At 47.1% G+C, this 20,301-nt stretch overlaps 2 protein-coding genes across 2 annotated transcripts in view; both read left to right on the top strand.

The window, feature by feature from the left end:
- Window positions 1–7,007, top strand: part of USP39 (ubiquitin specific peptidase 39) — a 41,781-nt gene extending 34,774 nt beyond the window's left edge. The window contains exons 12-13 of the mRNA XM_073588702.1: window positions 5,168–5,254; window positions 6,405–7,007. Of these exons, the coding sequence (XP_073444803.1) occupies window positions 5,168–5,254; window positions 6,405–6,452 (135 nt within the window). The 3' untranslated portion in view covers window positions 6,453–7,007. The remainder of the gene's footprint in view (window positions 1–5,167; window positions 5,255–6,404) is intronic.
- Window positions 7,008–9,121: 2,114 nt separating this feature from the next.
- Window positions 9,122–15,485, top strand: LOC141100313 (uncharacterized). Its single transcript, XM_073588701.1, has 2 exons — window positions 9,122–11,447; window positions 13,743–15,485. The coding sequence occupies exon 1, from the start codon at window positions 10,168–10,170 to the stop codon at window positions 11,308–11,310; it is 1,143 nt and encodes a 380-aa protein (XP_073444802.1). The 5' UTR covers window positions 9,122–10,167; the 3' UTR covers window positions 11,311–11,447; window positions 13,743–15,485.
- Window positions 15,486–20,301: the final 4,816 nt, after the last annotated feature.

Here is a 20,301-nt window from a genome sequence, read left to right as displayed (position 1 = left end):
ATTTTCTGCTAAGTCTTTTGTAGATTCAGGAGCAGCTTTGAATCTGATGGATTTAGACTTTGCTAAATGTTGTGGTTTCCCCATGATATACCCCTGCGGACTCCTATCCCTTTGAGGGGTATTGATGCTACTCCTTTGGCAGAGAATAAACCTCCGTTTTGGACCCAGGTGACAATGCGAGTTGCCCCAGACCACCAAGAAATTGTAAATTTTTGGTGCTGCACAATTTGCATGATACTATTCTGGGTTTTCCTTGGTTGCAAATTCATAATCCAGTTTTGGATTGGAAATCTGTGTCTGTGGTGAGTTGGGGTTGTCAATGTGTTCTTAGGGACGCTCCTGTTTTCTCCACCTCTCCCCAGTCTCAAGATGTTCCTGACTATTTGGCTGATTTTTCTGATGTATTTAGTGAGAGTAAGTCTGCGTCTTTGCCTCCTCATAGGAGTTATGACTGTGCAATTGAGTTAATGCCTGGGTGTAAATTTCCCAAGGGTCGGCTTTTCAACTTATCTGTACCCGAGCATGAGGCTATGCGATCTTAAATCAAGTCGTTGGAGAAGGGTCATATTAGACCATCCTCTTCACCTTTAGGTGCTGTTTTTTTGGTTTTTTTTGTGGCCAAGAAAGGTGGTTCATTAAGACCGTGTATTGACTATCGTTCCCTTAACAAAATCACTGTTAAATATCAGTACCCATTACCCCTGATTTTTGATTTATTTTCCAGAGTTAAAAGTGCTTGTTGGTTTACCAAGCTTGACCTCAGGGGGGCGTATAATCTTATTCACATCAAGCACGGGGATGAATGGAAGACGGCGTTTAATACTCCGGAGGGACATTTTGAGTACCTGGTGATGCCTTTTGGGCTCACTAATGCCCCTTCTGTCTTCCAATCTTTTATGAACGATATTTTCCGGGACTTTGTGGATAAGTTTTGGATCATTTATCTGGATAATATTTTGATCTTTTCCAGTGATTGGGATTGTCAAGTGGAACATGTCTGGACTCTGTTCCGGATTTTGAGAGAAAATTCTCTGTATGTTAAGGGATCGAAGTGCCTCTTTGGTGTACAGAGGATTTCATTTTTGGGATTTATTTCGTCTCCGTCAACTATTGAAATGGACCCGGCCAAGGTACAAGCCATTTATGATTGGGTTCAGCCCACTTCTTTGAAGGCTCTCCAGAAGTTTTTGGGTTTTGCTAATTTCTACTGTAAATTTATAAGTAATTTTTCTGGTTTTGTTAAACCACTGACTGATCTGACCAAAAAGGGCGCTGATGTGGTGAATTGGTCTCCAGAGGCAGTCTCGGCATTTCAGGAGCTTAAGCGGAGATTCACTTCTGCTCCGGTTCTACGGCAACCTGATGTCTCACTCCCATTTCAGGTGGAGGTAGATGCTTCTGAGATTGGTACAGGAGCCGTTTTGTCCCAAAAAGATCTGGTGAATTCTAAGATGAATCCCTGTGCCTTCTTTTCTCGAAAATTCTCCCCATCTGAACGTAACTATGACGTGGGGAATCGGGAGTTGTTGACCATGAAATGGGCATTTGAAGAGTAGAAACATTGGTTGGAGGGAGCTAAACATCAAGTTGTGGTCCTCGCCGACCACAAGAATTTGATTTATCTTGAATCAGCCAAACGCTTGAATCCTAGACAGGCTAGGTGAGCCTTGTTTTTCACACGTTTTAATTTTGTGGACTCTTTTCTTCCGGGCACTAAGAATGTTAAGGCGGACACCCTTTCTAGGAGTTTCTTTGCGGATTCTCTTATTGTGACCGAGCCTACTACCATTCTAAATGAAGGGGTAGTTCTTTCCGCCATCTCACCCGATTTGAGACGTGCCCTGGAGGAATTTCAGGAGGACAAACCTGAACGTTGCCCTATTGGAAAATTGTATGTTCCAGATCAGTGGAGGAAGAGAGTAATGTCTGAAGTTCATTGTTCCCCGTTGGCTGGTCATCCAGGTATTTTTGGTACCAGAGATTTGGTGAGTTGGTCTTTTTGGTGGCCTGCCTTATCTCGTGATGTCAGGAATTTTGTGCAGTCCTGTGGGACTTGTTAACCCTGTTCTCATTCTAGTGGGTTGTTGATGCCCCTGCCGGTGCCCAAGAGGCCATGGACCCATATCACAGTGGATTCTATTTCCGATCTTCCTGTCTCTCAGAGAATGACTGTTATCTGGGTGATTTGTGATAGATTTTCTAAGATGATCCATCTTGTACCACTCCCAAAGTTGCCATCTTCTGAGTTGGTGCCCTTGTTTTTACAACAGGTGGTTCGGTTGCACGGGATTCCTGAGAACATTGTGTCGGACAGAGGAGTCCTGTTTGTTTCCAGATTTTGGAGAGCTTTCTGTTCCAAACTGGGAATTCAGTTATCTTTCTCCTCTGCATTTCATCCTCAGACCAATGGGCAGACTGAGAGAACAAACCAGACTTTGGAGTCCTATTTGAGATGTTTTATATCAGCTGATCAGGATGACTGGGTCTCATTTTTGCCCTTGGCCGAATTCACGCTAAACAATAGAGCTAGTTCTGCCACTTTGATGTCGCCCTTTTTCTGTAACTTTCATCCTCGATTTTCTTCAGGGCAAGTTGAATCTTCGACCTTCCCAAGTGTGGACACTGTGGTAGAGAGAATGCAGCAGATTTGGGACCAAGTGATGGATAAGTTGTCCCACTCTCAGGAAGAAGCCCAATGGTTTTCCAACCGGCATAGGACCATTGGTCCCCGGTTTAAAGTGGGTGATATGGTTTGGTTGTCGTCAAAGAATATTCCTATGAAAGTTGCGTCTCCAAAGTTCAAGCCAAGATTCATTGGACCTTTATCAGATTTTGGAGATTCTTAATCCCGTTTTTTTCCGATTGGCTCTTCCAGCTACGTTTAAGATCCATAACGTGTTTCATAAATCTCTGTTGAAGAGGTTTGTGGAGCCAGTAGTTCCTATGGCGGCGCCTCCTGACCCTGTATTGGTTAAAGGCAATGTGGAATATGAGGTAGAGAAAATATTGGATTCTCGTTTGGCTAGATGGAGACTCCAGTACTTGGTCAAATGGAAGGGTTATGGCCAGGAGGATAATTCTTGGGTCTCTGCTTCTGCCATTCATGCCGATAGATTGGTTCGTGCTTTTCACCGGGCCCATCCTGATCGGCCTGGTGGCGTGGATGAGGGTTCGGTGACCCCCTCCTCAAGGGGGGGGGTACTATTGTGAATTCGCTTTCTGGCCTACCTCTGGTTACTGCTGAAGGTGGTGGAGCTGGTCAGGTTGACGGAGGGGTTGCAAGTTCTCTTTCTGGGCTCCCTCTGGTGGTTACTGGAGGTAATGGAGCTGATCTGATTAACGGAGGCTTGCCACCTGATAATGAGGACAACGATTGGAGATCTGGGGTTTCAGATTGGGATTTAAGACTGCCAACGCCCTCTATCCCTGCTGGTGATTTTTTCCTGCCTCCTGAGGTCTTAGTTTCCAGCTCAGTCCCTGCATGCTCAGCTAAGTGTTCTTTTTGCTATTCTGTTCACATTTGATCTGGTTTTGTGTGGCACTTAGAACAATGAGGGTAATGTACTAATTAAAAATAATAAAAAAAAAAAAAATGAAAATCCACAACCCCTCTAGAAATATGGATGGCAGACCATCCGGTAAAAGAACCCAATACCAATGAGTATGGTGGAAGATGATACTGACAGAGTGCCAAGAAGAAATAATATACTGTATACAGCAACACGTGAGGATAGATAAAAACACCTTTATTAATATATAAATGGGTGTACACTTAAAATAAAAAATAATAAAAAGGCATCCCAAATAAATGCGTAATATTGGATTATGATATCCTACAACATAGGGTAAAATGTATACCCATAAGGCAAGGCTCGAAAGGAATATGAAAAAGGAAGGAAGGAAGTTTTATTCCGAAACGCGCGTCGGGGCGCGTTCACAGGCATCCCCAGGCATCATTCTCCGGCTCATTAGGTATTATTTTATTTTCCGCTCCCATTACTTCTTTCCCCTCTCACATTGTGTGACACTCTCGTAGTGTCTTTTTTTTGTTCACTGCACTATTTTTTTTTTTTTTATTATTGCACGGTTCATTTTACACATTATTTGCACAGCTGTTGTTGTTTTTATTCTTTATTATTTTTTGTATACTGTGTTTACACAATTTTTGGATATTCATTATTACATGGTGCACTGTATACACAATTCCTTTTGGGGGATTTATTAAGGTTCCATTATTATTTATTTTAATTTTCTTTTTTCATATTCCTTTCGAGCCTTGCCTTATGGGTATACATTTTACCCTATGTTGTAGGATATCATAATCCAATATTACGCATTTATTTGGGATGCCTTTTTATTATTTTTTATTTTATTTAAGTGTACACCCATTTATATATTAATAAAGGTGTTTTTATCTATCCTCACGTGTTGCTGTATACAGTATATTATTTCTTCTTGGCACTCTGTCAGTATCATCTTCCACCATACTCATTGGTATTGGGTTCTGGTTTTGTGTGGGTCAGCCAGCTCCGGCTGGGGCTGTGCTGAATCACCATCCATATGTTACTGCTTGTGCTTGTTTGTTTTTGTCCCTTATTAGATTGACCTCTTTTTGCTCTGCTTTCAGAATATACCAGAGTGCTGATATTGTGGGCGAAGTCGTGCGACTTCAGTATTTTTGCATCAGACGTGTTGGACCTTTTTGCAGGGTTTTTTGCGTGATTGCAGACAGAGTCTTTCCTTTCCTGTCCTGTCTAGTTAGTGTGGGCCCCATTGTTTGCTCAGTCTATTTTCCTACCTGCGTTTGTGTTTTGATCTTGTCTTACCGACAATATATGTTTGGGGGCTATCTATTCCTTTGGGGTCTGCTCTGGGGCAGTTTAGATTTCCCCTTTCTTGCTTTAGGCTTAGTTAGCTCTCCGGCTGTGTCGAGGTGTCTAGGATCATCGTAGGTACGCTCCACGGCTACTGCTAGTTGTGTGGATAGGATCAGGGGTCTGCAGTCCGCTTAGTTACCAGCCTTTCTGGTTTTCTGTGACTTAGCTTGGGCTTGCTCTCCTCCTCGGTGACCCAATCATAACACTCGGCTCTTTATTTAAAGCTTTAATGAAAGTGAACCGTGCGGTTCTTCAATATCCGGGTAACTTATTCCTTCCTCTGTATTTAGGGAACTGGGAAATGGTACGAGCTGCAGGACTTGCAAGTCACAGACATCCTGCCACAAATGATCACACTGTCGGAGGCCTACATCCAGGTACGTGCTTCCCGTTTGTGCGCGGTCACACTGAGGAAACCTCGTACTTCAGACGTGGAGAGGTCTCATGTCTGAGTAATATCTCTGGAATGTGGTTCCACTATCTGAAGAGACCCAAGGAACCGGCACTTCGGGCCGAGATGTTTGACTGCTCAGGTCCTTTATATGCCAAAAATTGAGCAATAGTTCTTTGCAAAGTGGAAAAACAAGTCACTTTTGCAATTTATCGCTTATTAAAAATCAACTTTCTCAAGAACCGAAGGATTTAATTTTACAGTTTTATTTCTCATTGCAGAGGTCACCGACCATCTTTAGTGTCCGCTTTTCATGGGGCATCGTTAGTGTCTCCATGCTTCTTTTGGTGCTGCATTAAATAGCCTGCAGACTGGGGCAGCGGCTCAGCTGTGCCCTCAGTCCTTACTGTCTGTCTCCAAGAGCATAGCGTTCCCCTGGAGGCAGAGGAGCAGTTCGTACCTGAAGAATTGAGATGTTCTCTTTAATAGAGCCTTCTTTTTTTTTTTTTTTTTTTTTAACTTGGTCCTCGCATGCTTTAAAGAGGTTTGTCCGGCCTTTGAGTACAAGTCTGCAGTCACTCCGTGAGTTCAGTCTTGAGTCCTCTCATCGCACATACTGTACACTGTAAGGATTCTCCAGTGCTGGCGTTGAAACCAGGCGGGCACGTGACTGCAAGTATGTGATTTGCATACATGCAGCTATGTGCCGACTAGACGTACACAGCCTCCCTTAATGCAAGTCTAGTTGGAATGTGACCGTAAGTATGCAAATCACATACTTGCTGTCACATGGCTGACTGCTACCTGCACTGGAGAATCCCCATAGCACATAGTGAGAAGTTGTACCCAAACGCTGGACAACCCCTTTAAATCATTGAAATGCACAAAAAACTATGTACAAATCCGTATCCGAGATCAGTAATCTTCAGCACTCGACTGTTGTCAAACTACAACTCCCAGCTTTCCGTGATGGCCATAGGCTGCCGGGGCACGATGGAAGCTGTAGGTTTCCAGCAGCTGCAGCGCCGAAGGTTATAAATCCCTGTCCTCGATCACGCTTCATCAGATGGAAATCGTACACTATTCTGCCGCCACAGACGGCTCCTTGGTTATGAGCAGTCATTTCTCATCTACAGATCTGGAAGCGACGAGAAGATGGTGACCAGAACCAGGACGGAGCATGAAACGCGCACATCTACCGTACAACTATGGAAGGTTGAGGAGAGGGTCGCAGGAGTATTCTGGCAGCTGTACCCCTGTCCTCTACTCATCCACCTCCTCTGGTGCCATGGCTTTAAAGAAGGAAATGAACCTGTTTTCCATGCTGGATCCTGGCTGCCCTTCTTCTGTACCTGGAAGCCCAGAATATTCAGTGTGTTCCCAATGCAGGTGACAATGGCGGACCTACCCAAGACCCCCGGGATGTCTCTCTGCACCTGCGTCACTTGCTGTTGAGCAAAGGCCGGAACGTTTTCAGGACGCTGCTTAGTTTCCCGTGACGTGGCTGAAACTTTATTCATCAAGGAATCGAAAATATTCCCTAATGAGTAACTACAGCGGGAAACGCCTGAATTCATCTACTTGGACAATGGAGGGGGGGTGCGCTGTCCTTATTGTCCCACCATAGATGAGCCGACCTGATCCCGTGCACCGTGTGATTGTATATATTTGTATCTAGGAGGAGACATGTTCACATTATATTTTTTGTTGTTTTGAACATTAAACCTGTTTTTCTTCCAGTCTTTTTTTGCTTCTTTCCCTCCGGTTCAGAGGTCACACTATCACCCTGAGGTTTCCTTGATACTATGTGCAGCCATAATAGTCGTATGTCGTCCGGTAATACAGGGAGACTGACAATCTCGCACTTGTTCATAGCATTGAACTGTTGTTAACGGGAGACTGTCAGCATAAATTGACTGTTCAAACCAAGCACACACTCCCTATTAACTCTAGCCTGGCCGGATTAAGAGAATAGTGCTGCACAATTGGGTTATATCTGATGTGCTGGGACACTAAATCTAGTATGAATGAACTAGAAGCGGGACACTAGCACTAGTTAGTTGGCCCCATGTCCCTAAAATGCCGAGTCACATAATGGATGATCTACAGGCACAATGTGAATTTACCCTCCTTATAGCTGTTCTTTCTGTTGTATTTTAGGTATGTGAATAACAAGAAATGGGATTATATCACAAAAAGAGGTCATAATTGCTAATAAAAGGGCAGGGCCCGGCTCACACACTGATTCTCAGCAGTACTCAGAGACCGTAGAGCTACATTGGAGAGGTGACAAATAGTGATGAGCAAATGTGCTTAGATAAGGTGTTTTCTTGGCATGCTCGGGTGCTAACCGAGTGACTTCGGCGTGCTTGAATAATATGTTTGAGTCCCCGTGCCTGCATGTCGCATTGCTGTTCGACAGCCGCAACACATGCAGGGATTGCCTGTTTGTTAGTTAATCCCCATGCATGTGTTACAACTGTCAAACAGCAGTGCGACATGCAGACACGGGGACTCGAACATATCACGCCCGAGCATGCTAAGAGAACACATTATGCCAGCACACTCAATCATCACTAGTGAGGATGCAAATGCACACACCTATCATCCATGGTGGCGGGATGCTTGGTGTTATACTCGCATATAGATGAGGCTTCTTTGGTGTTCTGCTGTATGTCGTGCACCATGCCGGCTTACAGCCTATTAGGGACACCCATGCTATTAGATCAGGTGGGCTTCCGAGCCCCTACCAAGTGCACTACACACAGCACTGATATTACAGGAACAGATTACAGCCTGTTAAAATTAGAAAGCTTGAAGCTGCATTAACTTATATTGGCTTATATAGCCAGGACATGTTGGGAAAGAGGCCCGAAATACGCAGGATTATTGTTAACCTTTTGTAGTACTGCGAAAATCAGAGTACAGGTTTAAACATCTGGGTGCTGTGGTCTGGCATAAGATATCATGACCCGAACTTGACAGTCTCATATACAGTGGGTACGGAAAGTATTCAGACCCCTTACATTTTTCACTCTTTGTTTCATTGCAGCCATTTGGTAAATTCAAAAAAGTTCATTTCTTTCTCATTAATGTACACTCTGCACCCCATCTTGACTGAAAAAAACAAATGTAGAAATTTTTGCAAATTTATTAAAAAAGAAAAACTGAAATATCACATGGCCATAAGTATTCAGACCCTTTCCTCAGTATTGAGTAGAAGCACCTTTTGAGCTAGTACAGCCATGAGTCGTCTTGTGAATGATGCAACAAGTTTTTCACACCTGGATTTGGGGATCCTCTGCCATTCTTCCTTGCAGATCCTCTCCAGTTCCATCAGGTTAGATGGTGGACAGCCATATTCAGGTCTCTCCAGAGATGCTCAATTGGGTTTAGGTCAGTGCTCTGGCTGGAAAAGTCAAGAATGGTCACAGAGTTGTTCTGAAGCCACTCCTTTGTTATTTTAGCTGTGTGCTTAGGGTCATTGTCTTGTTGGAAGGTGAACCTTCGGCCAAGTCTGAGGTCCAGAGCACTCTGGAAGAGGCTTTCATCCAGGATATCTCTGTACTTGGCTGCATTCTGGCAGACACCGTACTGAATAAGGATGGTGCCTCTGACTGTAGAGCCCCCATGGATTTGATGATAAGTAAACTCTGTGCAGTGCCTCCTCCTCTCACACTAATCCCCCTCCCCAGGTGATTAGGACGCCCCACGGACCAATGGAAAGTGAATGGAAGGGGCGTCCGGCCATACCCCCAGGGGTTAAATTCAGATGCTGGGTGGGGGTCTCTCTCTTTCCTCCCTGGCTGATACCTAGAAGCTTTTAAAAAAAAAAAAAAAATGTTTTCCTGAGGACCCTGGAGCCATGTCTGAGGCAGTGATTGCGGCCCTGCGGCAGAGAGCAGCACAGGTGGGTGATCCATGTATTTTAGCTCTTTTATCTGAATTAGATTATCACCCACCTGTGCCCTCTCTTAATCCCCTGTCACCGCTGGCCTCTCCTTTATCCCCCGAGGCTCAATCCACTCCAAGACCACAGGGTCCTTTGTCTCCCCCCGCTCCGGTGATGCCTGCAGCACACGCAGCCCCTGTGTCTCCCACTCCTTCTTCCCTGCCTCTGCATGCCTCCCTTGTAGTCTCACATGCGCCGTCCTCTGCTGGCCCGTCCACTGCGTCCCCTCCGGCTCCTTTGTCGGCCCCGGCGCTGCCCTTTGTACAAGCCGCCCCTGAGTTACCCACCACGCCTGCTCTGCCTCCGAATGCTTCCCCTCTATCCTTGCATGTCCCGTCCTCCCCTGGCCCGTCCACCTGCCGCCCAGTTCTTATACTGTCCTCTCCCCTGCCATCTCCAGTTAGTCGGGCACACGCTGCTCCCACCACCTCCTCTCAGAGGCCGCGCTCCAGCAGACGCTCATTCAGAACTAAGCGCCAGCCTGAGCGTCTGCATGTGGGCGAGATTTCTGCTGTTCGGCGTCGCGCCCGGGCTGCTGCTCAGATACAGGATTCTTCCCCACTTGTATCAGCCCGGGGCGTCGCATGTAGGCCGCAGAACCGGACGCCATTACTGTGTTCTTCTAGTGGTGTGAGTCGGACGGTGGCTCCGCCCACTTCTTCCCCCGGCGTTACGCCCACCAGTTCTCTCTGCTCGGTCCTGGGCGGGTGCATCAGACAGTGGCTCCGCCCACTTCCTCCCACAATCGTCCTCCCACTCACACACCCACCCCTTCACTTTTGCTGGGACCTGGGCATCATAGCCGGCCTGTAGCTCCACCCACTTCAGCCCAGCGTCACCGTATAGGCCCGCCCATCTCCAGTCCCACCCCTAATCCTTTGTTTAGGGCCAGGCATCTGAGCCGGCCCCTAGATCCACCCAAACAGCGTCCCATCTCTACTTCCTCTATGTCTGCAGCAATGGCAAGTCCTGTAGAGCAGCCTCTACAGAGGAGGCCGCGCAGCCACTCCAATAGCCAGCCATCTCAGGTACACCCGGTCTGCAACATCATCCCTGCGGGCGCAGCTCTGCCGCCCGTGCGGGACGACGTGGGATGCAGAAGAAACAATGCTGCGGCCGAGCGCGCTGTCCGGACCAATCCGACCGTTCAGCGCGCTCTGCTCCAACAACAAGGTGAAACATGTATAGCAAGCACAACACACTATACACCGCCGACCCCTCCAATGAGCCAATCCCGCTCTGCACACCCCACATTATTGGCGGATATTACGCCATCCTCCCTGCTAAACGCCACACAGACAGCAATCGCCCAGAGCCCTCTGAATATTCCTCTTCAACTGGTACCAGAAACTACCCTTAGGCAAACACCAAGTCAGCATATAAGCTCTAACCTTGGTAGTCGAAATTCCATGCACCGCAGGTCTTTATCCCCCTCCTCAGGGGATTCCCATCACCATTCTCGCTGTCCCTCTGTCTGTCGCTGTTCCCGTTTCAGTCAAAAGCGAAGCTCCAATAGAAGCCGTCACAGATCGCGGTCATCCAGGTGGCGGTCACCTTCTACTTCTGAACAGTCCGACGCACCCGAGAGTTGTCGCAGCAGGCGGTCGGGGGCATCCAGAAGACGGCGTACGAGATCTCCGTCCCAGTCAGCCAGACGGAGGGCCTCCTCAACACCAATTGGGACCTCCGGTCAGATAGTGGTCGGAACCAGTGCGCAGCTATCATCGACAGCATATCCACCACGGGCAGACAGCAGTCATCAGCTGCCACATGCTCCAGCATCATATCCACCACGGGCAGACAGCAGTCATCGGCTGCCACATGCTCCACCATCATATCCACCACGGGCAGACAGCAGTCATCGGCCGCCACATGCTCCACCGTCATACCCACCACGGGCAGACAGCAGTCATCGGCTGCCACATGCTCCACTATCATCCACCACGGGCAGACAGCAGTCATCGGCTGCCACATGCTCCACCATCACATCCACCACAGGCAGACAGCAGTCATCGGCTGCCACATGCTCCACCATTGCCCACAAGCCGGGAAGAGCTATCACTTCAACCCATTTCAGGTTCCGTTTCTGAGATGGAAGTCCAGCAACATTCAACGGGTCTTGGGAGCGCAGAGACATCAAAGGTCACCAGTCATGGGCAGGACATCACCACCACCGGAGTCGGGGTACCTCCATCTCCTGGAGACTCTCGATCAGCGAGGAACAGCGGTGAGTTTGGCGTAATCAACGCATCTAATAATACACATGACGCTGTGGAAAACAGCCTGGTATCTGCTATCAGGGCGCTAGTTGACCACTTACACCAGCCGGGAGGTCAAACCGTTACTAGGAATATACCTCAATTAGCTAGTTTACACAAAGATGCTTTTTTCTGTGGAATTAGTCCACTAGGTACACACATAGACCAAGATACAAAAGAAAAAATTTGGAATAATGATTACGTTGACATATGGTCTCTGTTATCAGCAGACCAGCAGTCAGTAGATAAGGAAAGGAGGACTGGCGAATGGTCATACGATAGAAATAGAGGTAAAATAGCGCATACCATGAACAACTGGCTGCAGGCCTTCGCAGTCCTAGGATGTATTATGGGTCAAAAACACCCAGAACGTTGCTCTGAGTTATTTATATACCAGGATTTAATATATAACTCCTATAAGTCTCATGGCGGTGTTGCTTGGAGGCGCTATGACGAGGAGTTCCGCAGGCGGCTGGCCCTGCAACCAGATCTAGGATGGGGAGTAAAAGCCACAGATGTCTGGCTACGATTAATGCTTACACAAAAACACCCCCCCTTTTCATCATCGGCCACTAGTTTGTCAGCAGCCGCAGGCCAGAACTCAGTGGTCGTACGGAGACCAGGGGCCTGCTTGTTATACAATGAAGGAAACTGTCGCTTTCAGGCGGCATGCAGATATAGACATCATTGCGCAACCTGCGGTGGCGGACACCCTGCATCAAGGTGTACACGCTTCGCAAACGCAAATTCTACGAGGCAAAACCCCGGTGAGCGTAGCCGCCATGGGCCCCTGGCTAAGCCTTTACCCCAATAAAGAAGCTGCTCAGCAATTATCTGACGGTTTTAGGTCCGGTTTTTTCATCCCCTTTAAATTTAACCAAGCACCAACATCAGCTAAGAATCTAAATTCAGCTCGGGAGTTCCCGGAGGTCTTACAACAAAAAATCATGAAAGAGGTCGAACTCGGCAGGATGGCGGGCCCAATTCAATCATTACCATTTAAAAATTTCAGGATTTCGCCCTTAGGTATTGTGCCCAAAAAAGAACCCGGTAAATATCGGCTAATTCACCACCTATCTTACCCAAAAGGCGATTCGGTCAACGACGCAATTCCCCCCGAAGACTCGTCGGTAACTTACGCGTCGTTCGACAGAGCAATTGAGCTTGTGCGAGCAGCGGGGCCCGGTGCCCTGTTGGCAAAGACCGATATAGAGTCAGCTTTCCGTCTATTACCCGTGCACCCCGAATGCTTTCATTTGTTGGGTTGTAAGGTGGACCAGCTTTTTTATTTCGACATGTGCCTGCCCATGGGCTGCTCCATTTCCTGTCACTATTTCGAACTTTTCAGCACCTTCTTAGACTGGGTAATACGTCACGAAACAGGCAGCAATTCCACAATCCACTACCTCGATGATTTTTTGTTTGTGGGTCCCAAGGAATCTAAACTCTGTTCTTTTCTGCTTCAAAAGTTTAAATTTATTTCGAGGCTTTTCGGTGTCCCACTATCGCCGGAGAAAACGCTCGGTCCGTGTAATGTTCTCCCTTTCCTTGGTATTGAAATAGACACAAACGAGATGATTTTTCGTTTACCGGCGGATAAAATCGAAAAAACACTCCAAATGGTTAAAAGTTTCCTCGTGGTAAAGAAAGTCACCCTCCAGCAGATGCAGTCCTTACTAGGTCTACTCAACTTTGCTTGCCGGGTAATGCCAGTTGGCAGGGCTTTCTCACGCAGGTTATCATTAGCTACAAAGGGCATCGCCCAGCCGGGCCACAGAATCAGAATTAATCGGTCAATGAGAGCGGATTTGTCCGTGTGGAATGCATTCTTGGAATACTACAATGGGCATACATGTGTCATGTCTCAGGAAACGCTAAACAGCGCCCTAGGTCTACTGGTGGGCGCAGATCTCACAAATGGTTTTGTTGCAATCTATCGCAACCAATGGTGCAAAAGCAGATGGCCGGACATATGGACCTCTGCCAACTGGGGCTGCAACCCCGTCTTGTGGGAGATATTTGCTATAGTTACATCTGTCGAACTATGGGGTGACAAACTAAAAAATGTAAATCTCAGATTTCTAATCAAAAATCCGGGAACTGCCAAATGCTTGAACAGTATGTCTTCCTCATCACCACCGATTCTTGCGCTGTTGCGCCGCCTTGCACTATTATGCCTTAGACACAACATCTGGTGCCGAGCCAGAGTGACGCCTACTGTGGATGATAAAATGGTTAACTCTCTGTTGTCTTCCGATTGGCAGGCCTTCAAAGTCTTCCTTCCCAGCGCAGAACCAACGGGCCTACTGTGTCCTCCCTCCCTCTGGGACACAGTGGCCAATCACTGATGCCCTTGATTCGAGCCTCAGTGACACCGGCTACCTGGCAGGTCTATGGTAAGGCATGGGAAGAGTGGTGCTCGCTAGTAAAAGGGAGGCCAGTTGATACGTGTGTTCGGGCGAGATGCGACGTGGTGGTAGAACTCCTGAATCTGCTCAAGAGTAGAGGTGCGTCGGGTACATTAGCGCAGCGTAATTTAACGGGAATAGCCTTTTTCTTTCAGCTAATGGGATGGGCCGACGTAACTAAATATTTTTTCATAAAGCAAGCCGTTAAAGGCTGGAGAAGGCTCCAACCCAGTCAGGAATGTCGTCGCCCCATTTCTTTAAGTCTGTTGCACGATATTATAACAAAATCTGAAACGGTGTGCAAGTCTCAATACGAATCTGCCCTAATATCTACAGCGTTTGCAATCGCATTCTTCGGGGCGCTGCGGATTAGTGAACTGGTGCCGCATTCTAAAACAGCACTAATAGGCGGGTTAATTAATGAGGATCTCGTAATATGCAGCGACGCTCTGCGCATTTGAGTGCGGAAATCCAAATGCGATCCCACCGGTAGAGGGTCGTGGGTCCTGGTCAAGGCTCTAGAAGGCCCCATATGCCCTGTTAAAATAGTAAGACACTACGCGGTTATAAGACACGAAAGTCGTTTTTTCCTCTCACACACCGACGGGTCCCCACTTACTAAATTTCAATTTCACACAATTTTTAAAAAATGTCTACAAGCTGTCGGTGTAGACCCCAAAGAATACGGAACACATTCTTTTAGAATCGGAGCAGCCACTGAAGCAGCTAGGGCCGGTGCAGCTGAAGCTGAAGTACAGAGATTGGGTCGTTGGAAATCCGCATGCTTTGCAAGATACATAAGATCAGACCTGCTCTAACACATCTTGTTTCTTACAGGAGATTATAAGCCCACTGTTTGGGTGTTGGGACATTCTTTTATTTATTGGGCGTGCAAAAGAGCCGAGATACGCCCCGGTGGAAAGAATTTTTACTTCCCACAACTAGAGGTCAACTGGAGAGGCATCCGAGGGCTCCAGTGGGAGCAGATTTTCCCGGAGTTGGTTAAAATTTCTAAATCGGCTAAAGGGCCGCTGATATTGGTATTACATGCTGGTGGTAATGATTTGTGCAAGACAACAGAAGCGGAGCTCTTCACGACAATGAAAACCGACATAAAGCAGGCTGTTTGTCTTATACCAGATATGGTGGTGGTGTGGTCTGATATAATATCACGAACAGTCTGGCACGGAGCTAAAGACCCTAAAGCCATTGACAAGTCAAGGAGAAAGATAAACTCGAAAATGGCAAAGTTTGTCAAAGAGAACTTCGGCATCGTGGTTCACCACCACAATCTGGAAGAAAACATCTCACCCCTCCTGAGACCGGACGGCGTTCATCTAACAGATAACGGGCTAGATATGTTCTAATTAAACTTGCAGGACGGGGTTGAACAGGCCTTAATGATGTTGTGTGGGGGTCGGAGTCCTGTGTAGGTCATACACATGATCCTCCGTGGCGGTAGTGTAGAGGGGGGCAAGGTTCGTAACCTCTCATCAGCCGACGTGCCCAGCGGTCGCGGGCCTACAGCTGTGAGTCTGTTGCGAATTGTACTTGCCTCACTCTGCTTATTAATAAACTGTGACCGACCTGTTCAACCCATCCATGCTTGTCGGTGTTTTGTTATTACGGGATTGGTGGGAGGCGGGATGGCACTGCTTACGACACACAGGTCTCTGCAGTCTGGCAGGCACCGTACTGAATAAGGATGGTGCCTCTGACTGTAGAGCCCCCATGGATTTGATGATAAGTAAACTCTGTGCAGTGCCTCCTCCTCTCACACTAATCCCCCTCCCCAGGTGATTAGGACGCCCCACGGACCAATGGAAAGTGAATGGAAGGGGCGTCCGGCCATACCCCCAGGGGTTAAATTCAGATGCTGGGTGGGGGTCTCTCTCTTTCCTCCCTGGCTGATACCTAGAAGCTTTTGTCCCACCCTCCCTCCCTTAAAGATTAGAAGATATGCGGTGGTTTTGTATTAAAATCTATAATTTCAACAAAAAAAAAAACACAATGTATATATATTTTTACATAATTGGTTGTGCACATATATTATTCATGTTATCTGGTTACTATGTCACAGCGGTAGTGTAGAGGGGGGAAAGGTTCGTAACCTCTCATCAGCCGACGTGCCCAGCGGTCGCGGGCCTACAGCTGTGAGTCTGTTGCGAATTGTACTTGCCTCACTCTGCTTATTAATAAACTGTGACCGACCTGTTCAACCCATCCATGCTTGTCGGTGTTTTGTTATTACGGGATTGGTGGGAGGCGGGATGGCACTGCTTACGACACACAGGTCTCTGCAGTCATGTTTCCTTCAATTGCAACCAGTCGTCCAGTCCCTGCAGCTGAAAAACACCCCCATAGCATAATGTTGCCACCACCATGTTTTACTGTTGGGATTGTATTGGACAGGTGATGAGCAGTGCCTGGTTTTCTCCACACATACCACTTAGAATTATCACCAAAAAGTTCTATCTTCGTTTCATCAGACCAGAGAATCTTATTTCTCATAGTCTGAGAGTCCTTAACGTGTTTTTTAGCAAACTCTATGCGGGCTTTCATATGTCTGGCACTGAGGAGAGGCTTCCTTTGGGCCACTCTGCCATAAAGGCCCGACTGGTGGAGGGCTGCAGTGATAGTTGACTTTCTCCCATCTCCCTACTGCATCTGTGGAGCTCAGCCGCAGTGATCTTGGGGTTCTTCTTTACCTCTCTCACCAAGGCTCTTCTCCCACGATTGCTCAGTTTGGCTGGACAGCCTGGTCTAGGAAGACTTCTGGTGGTCCAAAACTTCTTCCATTTAAGGATTATGGAGGCCACTGTGCTCTTAGGAACCTTGAATACTGCAGAAATTCTTCTGTAACCTTGGCCAGATCTGTGCCTTGCCACAATTCTGTCTCTGAGCTCCTTGGCTAGTTCCTTTGACCTCATGATTCTCATTTGGTCTGACATGCACTGTGAGCTGTGAGGTCTTATATAGACAGGTGTGTGCCTTTACTAATCAAGTCCTATCAGTTTAATTAAACACAGCTGCACTCCAATGAAGGAGTAGAACCATATCAAGGAGGATCACAAGGAAATGGACAGCATGTGACTTATATTTGAGTGTCTGAGTAAAGGGTCTGAATACTTATGAACATGGGATATTTTGTTTTTTGCTAAATTTGCAAAAATTTCTACATTTCTGTTTTTTTCAGTCAAGATGGGGTAGAGAGTGTACATTAATGAGAAAAAAATGAACTTTTTTGAATTTACCAAATGGCTGCAATGAAACAGAGTGTAAAATGTAAAGGGTTTGAATACTTTCCGTACCCACGGTATGCCTATGAAGATGTTGATTTCTGGTTCAGAGACCATGACACAGATGTGTGCAGCTGCAGTATCTCTGCAAGATTGTATTTTGTGAGAGAGGAAGGCATCTGACTTAAAGGGAAGGTGCCGTGTTTTTTCAGAATTTAATGTAAAAAAGAAAATAGTATATGTAACACCTGCTCAGGGAATTGTCAGAGCATCTACCGACATATTGGAACTTACAGACCCTAAGAAGAGTTTTGCAGTGCCTGTTAAACAGGGACCTACAGACACTAATCGTTTTTCTCCTGAGTGGCAGAAGACTACAATTTCCAGATACCCTTGTTTCAGTGAGATGATGGAAGAAGAGAGGAGGGACTTGGGGGAGGACGCTGTGAAGAAAGTGAAAGTAAATGTGCAGAGGAGGGAGAATGTGGCTGCTGCTTGCTATGAGAGACAGAGCGGTGTGGATCTTGATTCCCCTAAGTTGCAGAGTGTGGGGGACCCCGCGGAGATACCTGTGTTGCTGGAGAGAGCAAAGATCCAGAGTCCGGTCAGCACTCCCATTGCATAAAGGTCTAAATCCTGTAGCCCCCAGCTGGAGTTCAAAGAATCCTCCGGCCGTTAGAGACACAGTGAGTGCCCTTCTGAGACTTGTGGTTCTATCAGGGCTATTTACAGTGAGTACACGGCAACCTAGACAATTGACAGCAACATTCATCTAAGTGCACCCACGGTTGCTATTTTGCGCGCCAACATCCGCGGCAACTGGGTCCCAATGTTTGGACTGAGTCAGTACAAAAGTGGGGGAACCTGCCACGTTATAGTTGCAGGGTTGGAGTTGAATTAAATTGTGATGTGTATATGACTTTTATAGAGCACCGTTAATTGCATTGTATGTTTATCCCTTTAAACACACCTCAATTCTGCTGCATAGCAATAAATCTGTTAAACTGTTTTACTCCTGTTTCCTGAGTGTGTACCGAACTGTGGCAGGGCTTCCCGAATCAGCCCCTGCAGCCCAGAGACAGAGCTCCAATCAAGATTCGGGTGGAGGCACAGCGCCCTAGAGAGGTGAGACCCCCCCATAACACCCAGGGTACCGTGGTAGCCCTAAAGGGGTGTTACAGTGGAGGCACTGCTGAGATCAGAACTAACACAGGAGTATTTACTATGGAGACTTTAACAGAGCGAGAAGCGTATTTGTGGTGCAGAGAGATGGATGTTACAGCTAAACAAAGCTTTGCAGTGAGTGGTGAGCTCCGTGATGCGTCTGATGAGGAAACACTGAAAATAGTCAACCGACTCACTGTACTTGCCCACCCTAACAGATTTATTGCTATGCAGCAGAATTGAGGTGGGTTTAAAGGGATAAACATACAATGCAATTAACGGTGCTCTATAAAAGTCATATACACATCACAATCTAATTCAACTCCAACCCTGCAAATATAACGTGGCAGGTTCCCCCTCTTTTGTATTGACTCAGTCCAAACGTTGGGGCCCAGTTGCTGCGAATGTTGGTGCACAAAATAGCAACCGTGGGTGCACTTAGATGAATGTTGCTGTCAATAGTCTAGGTTGCCGTGTACTCACTGTAAATAGCGCTGATAGAAACACAAGTCTCAGAAGGGCACTCGCTGTGTCTCTAACGGCAGGAGGATTCTTTGGACTCCAGCTGGGGGCTGCAGGATTTAGACCTTTATGTGATGGGAGTGCCAGCAGGACTCACTGGATCTTTGCTCTCTCCAGCAACACGGGTATCTCCGCGGGGTCCCCCACACTCTGCAACTTGGGAATCAGGATCCACACCGCTCTGTCTCTCATAGCAAGCAGCAGCCACGTTCTCCCTCCTCTGCACATTTACTTTAACTTTCTTCACAGCGTCCTCCCCTAAGTCCCTCCTTCTCTCTTCTTCTATCATCTCACTGAAACAAGGGTCCCTGGGAGTTGTAGTCGTCTGCCACTCAGGAGAAAAACGATTAGTGTCTGTAGGTCCCTGTTTAACAGCCACTGCAAAACTCTTCTTAGGGTCTGTAAGTTCCAATATGTTGGTAGATGCTCTGACAGTTCCCTGTGCAGGTGTTACATATAAAAAGATATTGTCCCCAAGCTTGACTCAGTGGTGTGTATGTTTTTGCTTTTTTTTTTCTGTAGTAATGCAGCCACTGGGGGCTGCCATCTTACCTTTCTGGCTGCTGAACGACACTTTCCATGCTCATTTACGGAAGCTCAATTCACAACTGTAGGTGTGGCCAGGCGCCATCTTATTAGAGCCCAGTGCTTTCCTTTTAGCTCCATTTACACTCAATTGCAAGCCCTGGATGCTGTACTGTTCCACCATAACAGGGCTTGGATGTTCACTCTGCACATACCAGCTGCAGGAGAGGGATACAGGATGAGCTCCTGGAGATCGAGCTGCTCTTTCCAAAACACCCGACCAGCTGCTGCCCCTGCTCTTGCAAAACATAGGAGGCGCTGCTCCCTGCTGTTTCAAAACACTTGGCAATCTGCTGGACATCTAATCCTCTCCTGTGAGATACTGACTGCTGAGCCGTGTATCTAATCCTATCATGTGTGTTACTGACTGCTGAGCTTTGTATCTAACCCTATCCTGTGTGATACTGACTGCTGAGCTGTGTATCTAATCCTCTCCTGTGTGATACTGACTGCTGAGCTGTGTATCTAACCCTATCCTGTGTGATACGGACTGCTGAGCTGTGTATCTAATCCTCTCCTGTGTGATACTGACTGCTGAGACGTGTATCTAACCCTTTCCTGTGTGATACTGTGTGCTGAGCTGTGTATCTAATCCAATCCTGTGTGATGCTGACTGCTGAGCCGTGTATCTAATCCTATCCTGTGTGATACTGACTGCTGAGCCATGAATGTATTCCTATCCTGTGTGATACTGACTGCTGAGCCATGTATCTAACCCTATCCTGTGTGATACTGTGTGCTGAGCTGTGTATCTAATCCTATCCTGTGTGATGCTGACTGCTGAGCCGTGTATCTAATCCTATCCTGTGTGATACTGACTGCTGAGCCGTGTATCTAATCCTCTCCTGTGTGATGCTGTGTGCTGAGCTGTGTATCTAATCCTATCCTGTGTGATACTGACTGCT

This window comes from Dendrobates tinctorius, unplaced genomic scaffold (assembly GCF_039654945.1).
Source record: "Dendrobates tinctorius isolate UK_male_01 unplaced genomic scaffold, ASM3965494v1 ptg000104l, whole genome shotgun sequence".
Taxonomy (NCBI): domain Eukaryota; kingdom Metazoa; phylum Chordata; class Amphibia; order Anura; family Dendrobatidae; genus Dendrobates; species Dendrobates tinctorius.
This window is presented reverse-complemented; position numbering and strand designations above follow the sequence as displayed.

What these genes read in the sequence shown, in the direction of transcription:
- LOC141100313 (XM_073588701.1), top strand. Translation starts at nt 10,168, where the DNA reads ATGTCTGCAGCAATGGCAAGTCCTGTAGAGCAGCCTCTACAGAGGAGG.